The 14,762-nt window shown below is 37.1% G+C and overlaps 1 protein-coding gene across 1 annotated transcript in view; it reads left to right on the top strand.

Moving 5' to 3' along the window:
- The first annotated feature begins 10,893 nt into the window (after nt 1-10,893).
- LOC139939768 (uncharacterized) overlaps nt 10,894-14,762 on the top strand; it is a 37,787-nt gene continuing 33,918 nt past the window's right edge. The window contains exon 1 of the mRNA XM_071935883.1: nt 10,894-11,102. Within this exon, the coding sequence (XP_071791984.1) occupies nt 11,049-11,102 (54 nt within the window). The 5' untranslated portion in view covers nt 10,894-11,048. The remainder of the gene's footprint in view (nt 11,103-14,762) is intronic.

Raw genomic sequence — 14,762 nt, 5'->3', positions numbered from 1 at the left:
ACTCAAAGATACATTAAAACAAAAGAGATGTTAACAAAATCATATGTTTTTTTGAGATACTAGTGGGTTTTAGAGTGCAATCAGTCATCATAATTTTTTTTGTATAGTTATCATGGGTTTATGTGCCCCCTTCATCTTTGCATATGACTTTAATCTGCTTCAACTGTCTAAATTGGGTGCGATTGTTTAGATGACATTCAAATACGATATGATATAGAAACATCACATTTTGTTTAAAAGTTCTCAAAAGCTTCCCTTTCATTTGTTAGAATGGTGGTCACATAACTCACATCCTTGAGTTATCCAACTGTATACAACCCAAGCCAAGAGTAATTGCCAACTTAGGAGGGTGGAGTTTGTTGTTAACAGTGGTGTTTTTACATGTGCGGTGTCGCTAGTGTCTGTTCTACATAGTACTAAAGCCCCTTTCACACGAGAGCAATTTACCAAGGGTCCTGTATGGTTTTACAAATTCTCTATGAATACATGATACTTTTCACCGTTTGATTTTGGTCTTAGTTCTTTTTGAAAATGTATTATACAGGAATTGTAGAGCTGGCAAAATAGGCACAGACAGTGTACATGCACGAAATAACTAAGCTGTAAAAATGTTGCTTTTTTACTGTTGTGTGTGAGCAGAAATGGTGGAAAACTTGGAGGAAATGATGGAAAACCATGCCCAATATTATGTTTGTTGCCCATTATTTTGGTTGTTAGAACTGAAGTTAGCACTGGCTAGTCGGGTTCAATCGATCACACTTTAACAGGTAATGGTCTGAAGTCGAAAAAAAAAATGATCTGAAATGCCAGTGATCAAAGGGTGACCGGTAATATTTCTGAGCGACCTTTTTATTTAAAAAAAAACGAACTGGTTTTTGGAACCGTTCGATTACTTCAATCCTTTATACAAACAACGCCCCATTAACAACTTGATGCTGCTCGAGAATTGAGAAAGTTTCGTATGACCAGCAGCGTGTTGTGTATAACGTTTATTGAGTTGACATGTACATGTAAGCTGGGTTCAACCCTCTTTCTTGCTCCATGGTTCAACATGCGTCATCACCCAGTCATCCATTGGTGCTAGGCACAAACTTCTTGTTACTTTCACTCATTTGTCATCCATGACTTAACAAAACAAAAATTCAAATGATATATTATATTCGATAACATGTCCATGCAGTATTGACTCCTTTGTAATATGTTACTGTGCCCATAAGGTTTGGTTTTGCGTATAATTTAGTGTGTGCTTTCAGATGCCTGGGACTGAAGAGTCCTTTAGATTCAAATTAGGGGGTGAACAATTTCCCCTAAAACTACTTTCTAGAAAGACTCTGATAGGGTCGAAACGTCAGGCCATTTAACTATTGTTTGGGGAAAAAAAATTATGACCCTGCCTTTAAAGATCTATGTTGTAAGTTAAGGTCATTTTAGTCTTCCCCTTTATCCCCGTCATTTGAAATAGATTGCAGTTTTATCAAGTTAGGTGCAATCCCAGCATTTTTATACTCAACTCACCCGTTACGTTTCCCGCCCAGAAATGCCACTCACGATCTTCATAAAAAAAAGGTCATTGTCGGCACGGTGATTTGGAAATATTGTAATTATGGTTCAGTATAAATTGCAAAGTTCCATAATTGCAATTTGGTGTCCGCATTAAATAGAGAGGGCTTTAATTTAATGACAAATGCTTGTAAAGTGGTCGGACAGGATTCACGGATCTAAACAGGTCAGCGTGTATCGACTCCGACTTTCACTGGCTTTGTATGGTGGTATATTGCAACCGTACTAATTATGGCCCCATTACAGTGTCCAGGGGTGGATCGCAAAGAGTTAAAGACCCTGGACACTATTGGTAACTTTCAAGGATCAGTCTTCTCACTTGGTGTAACTGGAGATATGCATAAAATAACAAACCTGTGAAAATTTAAGCTGAATCGGTTGTCGAAACTGCGAGATAATATGAAAGAAAAAACACCCTTGTCACACGAAGTTGTGTGCTTTCAGATGCTTGATTTTGATACCTCAAATTCTAAATCTGTGGTCTCGAAATCAAATTCGTGTAGAATTACTTCTTTCTCGAACACTACGTTACTTCAGAGTGAGCCGTTTCTCACCATGTTTTATACTACCAAAAGCTCCCGTTACTCGTTACCAAGTAAGGTTTTATGCTAATAATTATTTTGAGTATTCGAGTTAACTTAGGACTAGCCTTAAGTTTTTAATTTCCCTAGATTTGTCCTAAGTTAGGGTTAGTCCTAACTCTTTTTGAAATCGACCCCAGCTTTTAAACTCCCGCCACAACATTAGCAAACAAAAGATCCGTATGTTGAGTAGGATTTGACTGAAATGTTGTCAGACTATTTTGTCCTATACCAGCCTCACGGGCCGTTTTCAAAACTACGGTCTGTGGGCTTGCGTTTGGTTCGGTTCGGTTCCACCAGTAATTTAAAAAGTGTATGCTTTCCTTATGTGGACCCAATTTTATAAAGCCGGTAAGCACAAACATTTGCTTAGCATGAAATTTCTTCCTTGATAAAAACAGGATTACCAACCAAATTTCCATTTGTTGCATATTGCTTGATACTGGTATTCAGCTGCTGTTTGCTTATCCTAAAAATGACGTGGCAATTTGGCTGGTAATTCTGTCTTTATCAAGGAAGAAATTTAATACTAAGCACATTTTTGTGCCTACAGGCTTTATGAAATTAAGGGCCCTGGATGGTGCCCAAGCCCCCGACACCGAGCCCAAAACCCCCGAAACCGAGCCCAAAGCCCCGAAATCGAGCCCAAAACATTGATTTCGAAAACGGCCGTTATAATAGCTCCTCTGAGAGCCGCCATCTTGTTGTGATCTCTCTGCACAGAGTGACAACGGTTAGTATTTTGAGACCATCTTCATGACCTCGGTGTCAATACATGGGATTCAATGGGCGATAAAAAAAAGATAAAATATTTATGGATGTTTCTTTTGTTTCTCAGCATTGGACATGTTGTGTATGAGAGTGGATAGAATTCTTGCCCATCACTATGTTTATTTAAAAACTTTTGAGGCACGTCAGTGTTTTATCAGAGTTTTTGAATGGATAGCATTTTTACGCAGTTTTGAATTGATGACTTTAAAATCTAAAAGCTTCTTGTTAGTCGGAAAAGTATGTTTAGGGTGAAAAGATTAATTTGAAGGAATATGTGGGAAACACGGCCGCTAGAATGGGACATACACTTAATCGCAGTCAGTGATTGTAGTTTTGTGGATGGTTTTAATAGAGCGCCAGCGCACATCCCTCTGAACTGCGTACTTTTAACTTTTTTTTTGCTCTGGTTAATGGTAATTTAATTTGCATCGGCGATAAAATAGTATTATTTGTGTTTTACCGTCCTTTGGTCATGGCTAATGGGCAAGCTATGTGATCTAGTGGTATGATTACGGAATTAACTCGAATGGCAAATGTTGTGGTTCAAATACCACCCAAGTATATGCATGTGGACTTTCACCCATTCCCCAAGACTATGGGGGAAAGCACTGAGTACACAGTGCTACACACATCAGTGTTGGGTGAGAAATCCACAAATGAATTTCTTCGTTTGTTTCGTGACTGTCTGGTGAAGTCGGCAGATAGCATCCTCGTTCAAACTGTCAGCAAATATTTGTGCCATGCGTCCTTATTTAATATGAACCTCTTTTTGTATAGATCGGTTTTGTGCAATTTCTATTAACACATTTTGCGGAACGACCCCCCATCCCGTGTCCCAAATTAACTTGGTTAGAGTGTTTCTTGCTGCTTAAAACACGCCCAATATAAAATACATGAAACTGTATATTATATCAGGCATGCAACCTCTCCTCGGATCAGCTGATTTCCTCTTTTGTATTCTCAGTTTGAAATTGAAAAAGACTATACAAAATTATGGACATTTTTAAACTTCCTCTTTGTTGGTGAAGTGACAGTTGCAAGCCTGATATACGGGGAGAGGGGACATGTCAAAACGAGCCCCGTATATGTAGCTTTAAATGCACTCGGGCTTCGCTGCTCTCGAAATAACTTTCGGCCTTGCCGGTTGTAACAAGCGTCTATGGTTGCCATGGTAATGCCAAGCAACAGGTACTCTTGTTGGGTGCCACGTTTCAGCAAGCCTCTGTGTGGGAACGTGATTAAAGATTTAAAGCCCAGCCATGGTTTATGGTCTGCGTGTGTGTGTGTTTGAAAGATGAGGAATGGATGATTGTGCCATGGCAGTCGTTTTGCAGTTCATTGTTGGTGTGTGCCTATCACCATATGAAGAGCTATCTGTAAAGCCACGCTCGACTTGTTGCGGGAAGCAATTAAACTGCAACTGGCTTTACACGATTGCCATGGAAACGGAGTATAAACCCACGTCATTTCCCCGATGCTATGGCCGAGCCTAATTCCAAACCAGTGAACTGACGCTTGACAATGGCAATAACTATTGCTTTATTGGGAGTAAAATCAACTGATTACCTTCGGTAGTAGATAGCTCCCTTAGCGCCCATATCTATATGATATACAGCATTGTTATTTATTTTGATGGGAGGTCTTTTAAAAACGCGTGTATCTTAATAATATCAATAACTTTATTGACCTGTGAGACCATTAATAATTCTGCCATGAAAAAGGGGTCAGCACAATTAAAACAGATAAACAAACTAGACAAGTAAAACAACATTCTATCTGAAACTGTATTAATTACATTCTTAAAACAATCTCTTTTTTGGTCATAAAATGTATCACTTTGGCCATTATTATAATACGATGTGACTCGTCATTGTTACGTACACAATATTGTTTCTCACACCCAATCAAAAAGACCGTTACAAAACCGCGACCGCTTTGACATCCAGCCTGGCCCTTTAAAAAAAAGGGGGTATCTCATATTACTGCTATTGCAAAAAGGAACCCAATAAAGATCGTGTACTCATAAAATGGAGTCGGGCGAACATAATATAATAATAGTTTTTTGACCACTTTCATTCTAAACGGATTGTTGAAAATAAGGCAATGTTGGTGCAATATTTTTGTCAAACTTAACAAGAGGAGAGCTGATGTACCCCCATAATGAATGAATTGAGGCCGTAGTTAATTATTTGTGACACTTTTTGGTCACTTTAAAATGGAAGTTTTTTTTGTTTTTTTTTTGACAAATAGAACACACCCTTAAAGGAACATTTTTGCTAACAAAACAGTTGCTGGAAGTGTAAGCACCTTCATGTAATCCACCATATACATAAACTGACAAACCTATGTTTGAGATCGATCGGTCATCTGGGTCAAGAGAAAAAAAGAAGTGAAAAACCGATTACACATTTTTGCATGACATCGATTATTTAAAAACAAACGAATGAAACGCCCACTGAGCGGTAAACTTCAACCGGGAAATTAGTTTTATTTATTTCTCATCAAGTTAGACACTTCAGACAGAAACAGTTCAAGGGATGTTTTCTACTAGTGTAAGTTTTATGTAAACCTGTGATCTTAGACGATTTTTTTCCCTTACAAATTCGGTAATGTTCCATTAAAATTCAAGTGTTAAAATCAACATCGTATTCGATATTATGAGTTCGGTTTGTTACGAATATTTCCTCTTAACAAACTCACAGGTTGCTCCAGGGTCAGAATGGATCCGGATTCTGGGTACCAGACGGGGTCTGATATATTCCTGGGTCAGTTTGACCCGAAGTCCGAGTCAAGGTGACCCAGAATGAAAGTCAATAGTCCTCATTGCCAAAGATTCCGGGTCAAACTGACATCGGATTTGCTTTCATTTATAGTTAGAACTGAGTTTATAGGCCTAATAGCATCCTTCGGTTTTTGTCTTGTTTCGGGTTTTTTTAGGAGTATTTTTTTGTAATCTTGTAGTTAAAATAAACACCTTCGAACCAACGTGATATGAAAGTTTCATCACATTTTAGTGAAAACAACGCGAAAGATCTGATGTTTTCTTGTTGTTTTGGGGTTCTTTTGTGGGCACATTACAACTTCATATATCCAAAATAAGCAATAATGATTCAGAGGTTTACAACATTCTATTTTCTCTTGGCAGTATTAGCCTAGCCAAGACATCACAATTTTTTCCAGTGAATTGACATTGGCATAATCTTGATAAGTGTAAGTGTCGTGGCCGAGCGGTTAAGAGCACCGAATTCAAACTCTGGTGTTTCTGATCAGCAGAGTGCGGGTTCGAATCCCCAGCCGTGACACTGTGTCCTTGAGCAAGACACTTAACCATTGCTTCGTCCTTCGGATGGGACGTAAAGCCGTTGGTCCCATGTGTTGTGTAACGCATGTAAAAGAACCCAGTGCACTTATCGAAAAGAGAAGGGATTCGCCCCGGTGTTCCTGGTTGTGGCTGCTTAATGCGCCTTAGCACCTTGTAAACCCTTATTAGGTGCTAAATAATTGGGTCTCAGAATTTATCACTGCAATTACCTAGCTTTCTGAAAGTTTGTATATACTCAGCGCCTTGAGTACCTTGTTTGGTAGATACGTGCGCTATATAAGACTTCGATATTAAAAACAGTGAGCTGTCTGATTGATTCTATATGAATTCACACTTAACTTAATCACCAATCATGTACTTTGATATCAAAGTTATAAAGTAAGAAGATAGTTTATCCGGCAGTGACGTCATAAAGACGCCATCTTAAGAGTTCAACCGGTGGTGGCAATACAGTGGAAAACGCACACGATTTGGAACCTGAACAAAGTCCCTGTGATCTCGAGGCGAGGGCGTCCTACTTAAATGACGTCATGTGTCTTTTTACTTTTATATTGTCAAGCCAATTGTAAAATTTAGTTACCCATTCGGTTGCTATTACATACAAAATATTATTCCATTAAATATGATCTGCTCAGCATTAGTATTGTCCAATCAAATATGAGTATCGTCTTTATTCTTAGAAATTGCCATTTCATTTTGTTGATTCGCTGAAAAATTATTTTCAATCCAATCATCTGGTTTGAAATAAGAGCTAAAAAATGATATACCGAAGATAATAACTTCAATACATCCACTAAAGTATGGGGTTTACAATTATGATCGTAAAAGGTCGTACACAAGTTTGTGTTTAAGTATGTAGTTCTTAAGTAACCTCGCATTGCAGACTGGCTTTCAAGACAATATTCTTGAAGCGAAAACAATATTTGTTTTTACACTTCTAACATATATATTTCTTACCATACATATATACTTCTGCAAACTGCTTACGAACCAAAAGGACCTGTATACATGCAAAAGACAGCAGAGCCTTTCTCGAAGGCTAAGATGAGAGAGAGTATTTGTTTGTATCTGTGAGAATACATACAAAAATTGAACTTTCCAACAACCACATCAAACCTAACGTTCCAAAAATATGAAACGCATAAACCCCTCTTGGCCTATGTTCATTGTTAACAAATTTCATTGTTAACAAATTTCATTGTTAACAAATTTTGTTCATCTGAAGTTTATAGATAATTGAGTAATAAATTAATAATGGCGTGTATAATAATCTCTGTGTAGAAATCATCTTCTTTGACAATGCCATGACAACTGTTTCTAAAGCTCTTCAAATATAACTAAACAAAAGCTTCATGGTCTTCTGTTTGTTCACAATACATTTCAGCAAAACAGAAATTTAAAGCGAATCTTTATTAATCTAATTTCCGTGATTAACAGATAATTTACGAGAGTAGTTTATGAAAGTGATTTTTTTACGAGTATAATGGAGCCCATAATGTAAACCCGTTATAACTACTCGCCTTTTAGGGTATACAAGTTCATAAACAACCCGACAGTTTCACGTCATTATTACTGTAACAAAAAAATGATAATATAGATGACATAATTTGCTTTAAATTGCTTGCATTTGTACTCGTTCTTCGAGAAGGACCACTGCAAATTGGCCACTCAGCGCACACACTGACATATCACAAGCCTTTAAAACATATCACGAAAATAATTTTCGTCTCTGGAGACGATTTTTTTTTAGCATGTTGAACGTATTTTCGTAACATTGTTTTACTCATTAGTCTTCAAACGGTGTAAGTTTAATGTTACTCTGTGGACATTGTGTTTTGTGTTACAAAAAATACCCAAATCCGTTATTTTAACCCATTTTATTAGATTTAGGCAAAATAATGTGAACATGTGACCTCATTTTCAGTCTATCAGCCAATAACATGTGCCTACTAAGGATTATTACGTCACTGCCACATTTGTTTGCTTCTGTTGATGTTTTCTGGTTGTTTTTGTTCCTGAACATTTTGGTAAAAATTATGCTTTTTATATGGGGGGCCCTTAAATAAATAAAAATTGTGCCGCTGTTTCGGTATCTTTTGCTTGATGCTTTGATGTATTTGTTTGCGTCTTTAAATGGTTTTATTTTGTAACCAAAAACTCACTGAAAAGTGGAGACTCGCTCTTTAATGTTACCAATATTAATTGATTGTCTTGTCAAAATTGAAATTAATCATGTCGCGGGAGGTAAAAACCTGTTGCTCAAGTGCCTATCTCGTCAGCTAATTCTCTGCATGTTGTGTATCCTTCCGCTGGAGGAAGTAGTTCTATAGGAGATACGTCATTACCTTTTTGTCGATGCAAAATGCAAACCGTCGATATTGTCTGACTTTAGTATGTTCAGTTGGCAATCTTTCAGAGATCTAAAGATCCTTGCTTGTTATTTATGATGGGAGGTGTTGCTCAGGCCAGGGGCGGGGGGGGGGGGGGTTCCTTTATAATATTCTGTCCTTTACTCTGCTTCTTGGCAGCGTTTTCCCGTAAAGGCACTGGACAGTATCGGTAATCACTCAAAATGTGCAGCATAAAAAAAACTGACTTGACGATCAATGAAGAGCTGTTGATCTTAGTATAAGTCATTGTGGGAAACAGCTCCCTCTGAAGTAACGTAGTTTTTGAGAAAGAAATATTTTCTCACTAGAATATTTGAATTTGATTTCCCAGAATTTTTATGCAATAACAGAAACAACAATTTAGTCACAATTATAATATTTCACACTTTTTGTGTCTTTTTTCCCTGCGATATTATTTTTTTGCATTTCGATACTGTCTCTGTAAAACATATGACCTGTTGACTTGTTTACGTTCCACCGCCCATTACAATTTTCTGAGCTTTTGTAGTCCAAGGACAACATTATATATCCGGCGAGTTTCCATGGCAATTGGCGCCATTATCATTTTGTTGATGCCGATCGATTAGTGTTCATTGTTGGACGCATAGTATACGTTGGGTTCTGTCCTCCGTCCCAGGGCAAGTGCCTGAGTGGTAGAAGCAATTAAGATATAGAATTGTGGTGTGTGGCGAATTGCATTATATTAAAAATTTTACTTGTTGCATTTGCACCCTTTCCCTTCTTCTTTCTGAGGTGGCAGGTGCCATTTACGTAGTTTTTCCTTCAAAAGGACCAGTTATTCATAATTTGGTGTGTGGCGAGTTTTATTACATCAACGTTATTTAAAGCCATTGGACCCTTTCGGTACAGAAAAAAAAAAAAGTTCACAGATTTACAAATAATTTACAGGGTTTACAGAAGGTTATGGTGAAAGACTTCTCTTGAAATATTAGTCCATGAAATGCTTTACTTTTTGAGAAAACGGTAAAACAATATAAATTACGGATTTGTTATAAACACATGTCATGACACGGCGAAACGCGCGAAAACAGGAGTGGGTTTTCCCGTTATTTTCTCCCGACTCCGATGTCCGATTGAGCCTAAACTTCCACAGGATTGTTATTTTATATATAAGTTGTGATACACGAAGTGTGGGACTTGGACAATACTGTTTACCGAAAGTGTATAATGGCTTTAATACCTGTTGCATGTGCCCCTTTCCCCCTTCTTTTGGGGATATCGGATGCCATTTATGTAGATTTTCCTTGAAAGGACCACTAACTCATAATTTGGTCTGTGGATAATTGTATTACATCAACATTATTTTATACCTGTTGCATGTGATCCTCCCCCCTTTTTTTTTTGGGGGGGGGGATGCCAAGTGCCATTGATGAAGATTTTCCTTCATTCAAAAGGACCACTATATCATACATTTTTTTGTTAAGTTGTGAATCTCCTGGGACTTGTTTCATTAAAGGAAGAGTTGAACAGAATGCATGCACAGAATTGGTCATTAAGACCTTTTGTTTAATAACAGGGACCACCATGATGAATGACAAAGGCCTTGAGTAACAAAACCTGTATAATTTGGCTTCGAAAAATGTTGTCTCTTTCTTTTAGAAAAAAATAAAAAATTGGGTAGATAGGGACTATAATTTTGTTTACAAACATTGAGAACCCAATATTAAGCGATTCGTGTTTAATCTTGAATAATTTCCACCCTCTTGATCAAGCATATATTTATGTGAAGCTGAAATCTACCTACTGTTTTTTGCAAAATAGCAACTGCTATATGAAACCGGTCTTCATGGGCAACTGTTTTTCTCCATAAATTGATGAATTTTGTTGAGGAGGTTGTGTTATTACGTGTTTTTCAAAAGCAAAAACTCTGAAAATGTTAAAAGTTAAAAACCTTAAAAAAAAAAACCAGTTGTCATAAAAAAGAAAACCTCAAAGGAAATAAACTTCGTTATTAAAATCAGCCGTTATGACTTAATGATAATCAAATAAAGTTAACTTGATGAAAGTCACCCCGTTTCGACACAAAAAGGAACTATTAATAAATTCTTAGTTGAATTTTGATCTCCATTGTATTATCATTATGCATGATAGAGAGGGGGGGGGGGGGGGCCCTAGCATCAGTTTCATCATCTTCCTTGCCGGCAGGGATTGGCAATATATCACTCCGCCGTTCCGAGTTGCGGTGCCGCTGTTGTGGCGTAGTTTGTGAGATGAGCATTTAGATAGACAGCAGCGACGATACCTGCCCAACTGTTTTGACTCTATCGGCCCTGGATTCGCAAATTTCTTTGTTTGGACACCAACAACTAACGCGACTATTAAAACAACACACCGGATTGTTTTTCCTTGGTTTTTTTTTTGTTGTACTGTGTTGCCGCCATTGGAATTTGCTCTGCTGCCAATATGACGAACTGCGATAGAGCGTTTTTTACCTTTGTGCTGGCTTTGTCAATTTCGGTAAGTACCGTTTAACTTTATTTTGATCGCAGAATAATGGTGCAATATTTTTCTCTTCTTTTCTTGATTGGAATTGTATTGGTGACGCTTCAACCAAGGCGGACAATTTGTTACGAGAAATTAGTGAATAAAAAGGGTTTATCGTCTGTATTTTCTGACGCATTAGAAATAAAGACTATTCATATTGTGTTCATTGTTTTGCCATCACAAAAATTATTTCTTTTATTTGTGCGAGCTTTTTGCAATGTCACAAAAGCGATGGCATAAGAAACACAGAACAATAAGATCCGTTTCTAGCCCTATACAAACAAAACCTAAAAACCTTCCATTTTGCTGCACCTCTGAGAGTATTGACTAGGCACAAACCTGTTGAACACCTTTTCTTTTACGTTTTCCAAGTTTGCAAAACTCATTAAAACAGTTACAGAAAAACGTTTTACCAGAATGACAGAATTTTCAAAGAGGCAAGCCTGTGTGCGTAGTCACTAGTGTTTATCAGCATTGTGGTGAAATCTGCAAAGACTGCGCAACACGTTCTATCAAAACGGCATTCGGGTTAGTTATTGCGGTGGTTTTTTGCGCTTTCTCCATACATTTGATGATTTCTTTAAACTATTTTAATGTCCATGTGAACATTTTGTTCAGGCTTTTTTTGTTTAATATGGCGTTGTTTTATTCAAGGTTTTCGATGACAATTAGCATGGCAGATCACAATTTTTGTTAACGATCTCTCCCAATGGTTATTATTATTTTATTTTTTTTGCTCTCTCTGTTTCTGTTTCCCGCGTTAAGGTCCTCAAAGTATTTAAACAAAGTAAATCTTACTTGAATTATGAACAGATGAAAATGTTAATGTTCATGTGTTTAATGTAAACAAGGGGCTTGCTGTTGGGACACCTTTGATATTCAGTGACCGTATTAATTACGGTCTCCTATTGGTGTTTTGTTCCTGAAAAGATGAAAATGATCATGCGTATGTGTTTAATGGAAACAAGGGGCTAGCTGCTTGGAGACCTTTTGTGCTCAGTCAGCATAAATTGTTTCTTTCATCATTGTTAAAAACCCAAACCTGTAAAGTATAACAGATCGCACAAATTTCTGAATTCGTAGAGAGTTGTTGCAAATAAGACTGCAGATTTAGTAGTTTTAAACTATATATTGAAAGTGTAATGTGAAATTCTGGACCCTCGCCATGTATCAACACGTGTTAACATTGGATGTTGAAACTTAACCAAAAACTATATTCAAGTGTAGCAAATCAAAGTTCAAGAGAAAGAATCAAGTGGTTGAGACGATGAATCAACAGGGATTGATTTCTAACGCAAATTTGCACGACCTTTTCCCGCCACTTTTAGTGTATGCATTTTAAATAACCACGGGTAAATATTTGCCCAGAGGAGACTGACGATCCACCGTATGTAAAATCGTTATTTGAGAATGGATCTGTAGAGAGTCTGACCGGTTGTACAGTCACACGTGGCTCTAGCAGAACTGTGTTAATAACTCTTTATTAAAATTTTGAGATATAGACCATATCACAGCAGCCATTCTCTAAAATGTTCTAAATTGTATTGATTATAACTGTATCTAGTCATGCATGGGTAGCAATATTGGTTTGGAATTGTTGGCCAATAGCAAACTACAATGCAAAATTCGGGGTTTTAAAATTGATACCATGGGTCACTGTCGCCTTAACCGGGAAAAAAAACATTTCAAAATATACACCGTAGAATGTTAAAACAACACCAATTTCTGTTGACACCAATGTGGTGTTATTTTAACACCCTAATGATAAAGTTTGAGTCCCTCTTGGGTATCTATAATGTGAAAATATCCATGGTGTAAGTTTTAGCTCTTAGTTTGTGCAGTGTAAAGTTTGTTTCAAATATAAAAACATTTTTAGTCGCTTTTTTAGTCTTTGTAAAAACATAAAAGCAATTGGAGTGTTTCCAAGTTTCGTGCATACAACTTTCTGCTTTCTCCAGAAGACGATCAGAGCATACTGATCGAAACGTTGAGTTGAAACCAGCGGTTCTTTTCAGAGCCCCCCCCCCCCCCAACTCATAAGAGATAGTCGTTACATGGTGTCCATATCGTATCCACCATGCAAAGTTTCAAATCCTACTTAACTTTTAGAAGAAAATCACGTAGGCCTACAATGCATTGTCATGAGCTCTCGATAACTATGAGTGGATTTCACAAAGAGTTAGGACTAGTCTTATCTTGAGTTAGGACGAGTTACTAGTCATAACTTAGGATAAGCTGTACGTTTTTGATATCTCTTAGGACTAGTTCTAAGTTAGGACTAGTCCTAACTCTTTGTGAAATCGACCCCTGTAAAAGTATCAAGTCAAACTGAAAAGTTCATTTGAAAGAAGACAATTACAGTAACCATTGGGCTTATTTCTAAAACTACTTGTAGTTTTTGACATTTGTTGTGAGAGTGAAAGCACAAACGATTGTTTTTGATGTAACATCACTCCAGCATTTGACGATAACCAAATTTACCTGAGGCCGCACAATTTCATTGTAGCATTTTGATCAAACTATGTCTGCAATTTCTTTGGGAGTTTCTGGATATTTTAGTCAGGTTATATTCGTCGGTTTGCTATCTTTTCTTGTTGGAGGTCTTTTATAGTGCGAAATGCTGTATGATTCATGAGTTTCTTGTAAGTGCTCTCATTCTTGTTCAGACACTGTTTGTTTTGAAAACACGAACGTCAGTTTCAATTAACTATTCCCGTAGATTTTACTTAGGGACTGGACTTTTTGACATCAGTAAATTTGACTTATAAGATTTTCCTTATTTTGGGAAGATTTTCTTCTGTATTTTTGTTTTTGGGGGGCCCTTTGAAAAAACAGAATTTCCTTTGTTATTTTAGGCCTAGGGCAAAAAAAGTCTATCAAAGCATATTCATGCGCACATTTTTTTCAAAATTTTAATAAAACAGGATGCAAATATCAGCACACCGGCTGTTTTACATAAAGGTGTTTAGAAAATGTAAAAATGAGAACACGGAGAAACGTTACTTGAAAACTTTAAAATACACTCATGTAGGTCGGCCCTTGCTATCAATATTTTCAAAATATCATTCTATATGAAGGTTTTGATTGACGCACCGTATTTGATTTGATCAAACCTGCTTGTCCACCACCAATATAGTCTAGTTTGTTTTAGTCGCTCGAGCCTATAATTAAATTAATAAATAACCAAAAGAGGTTTGCGGTACAACAATGTGAATATCTCTTTTGAGCAGTGTTGGTTAAGTGTGCTCTGATATCGTCTTCAGGAGAGACTCTGTTGCTATTAGTTAAATACGCGCCACTTGAATCCTCAGGCTACCAATAACCCCCCAAAAATGCAAACAAAAACAAAAGAAATCGTTGTAAAAATAATGTAACGACGAATCAGTTTGATGAAAAACCATCTCAGTTTGTCATTTGAGTTCACCGGAGTGCAATTTTTTCCCCTGAAGTATAGAATTGCAATCCTCAAAATTTGTCCTAAATTCATTTTTTAGGATTCCCTTCTGTAATCGATTTTTCAAAATGAAATTTCCCACATTGAAAAGCCATTGTGACTTGGAAGCGCCATTCTTCACTATATTGACAATAAAAAAACACTTTATCGTTTGCCACCCGTTATTGACCCGCGGACCC

Source organism: Asterias amurensis, chromosome 1 (genome assembly GCF_032118995.1).
Source record: "Asterias amurensis chromosome 1, ASM3211899v1".
NCBI classification, from domain to species: Eukaryota; Metazoa; Echinodermata; class Asteroidea; order Forcipulatida; family Asteriidae; genus Asterias; species Asterias amurensis.
The sequence above is the reverse complement of the archived record's forward strand: the minus strand, read 5'-3'. Positions and strand labels throughout refer to the sequence as shown.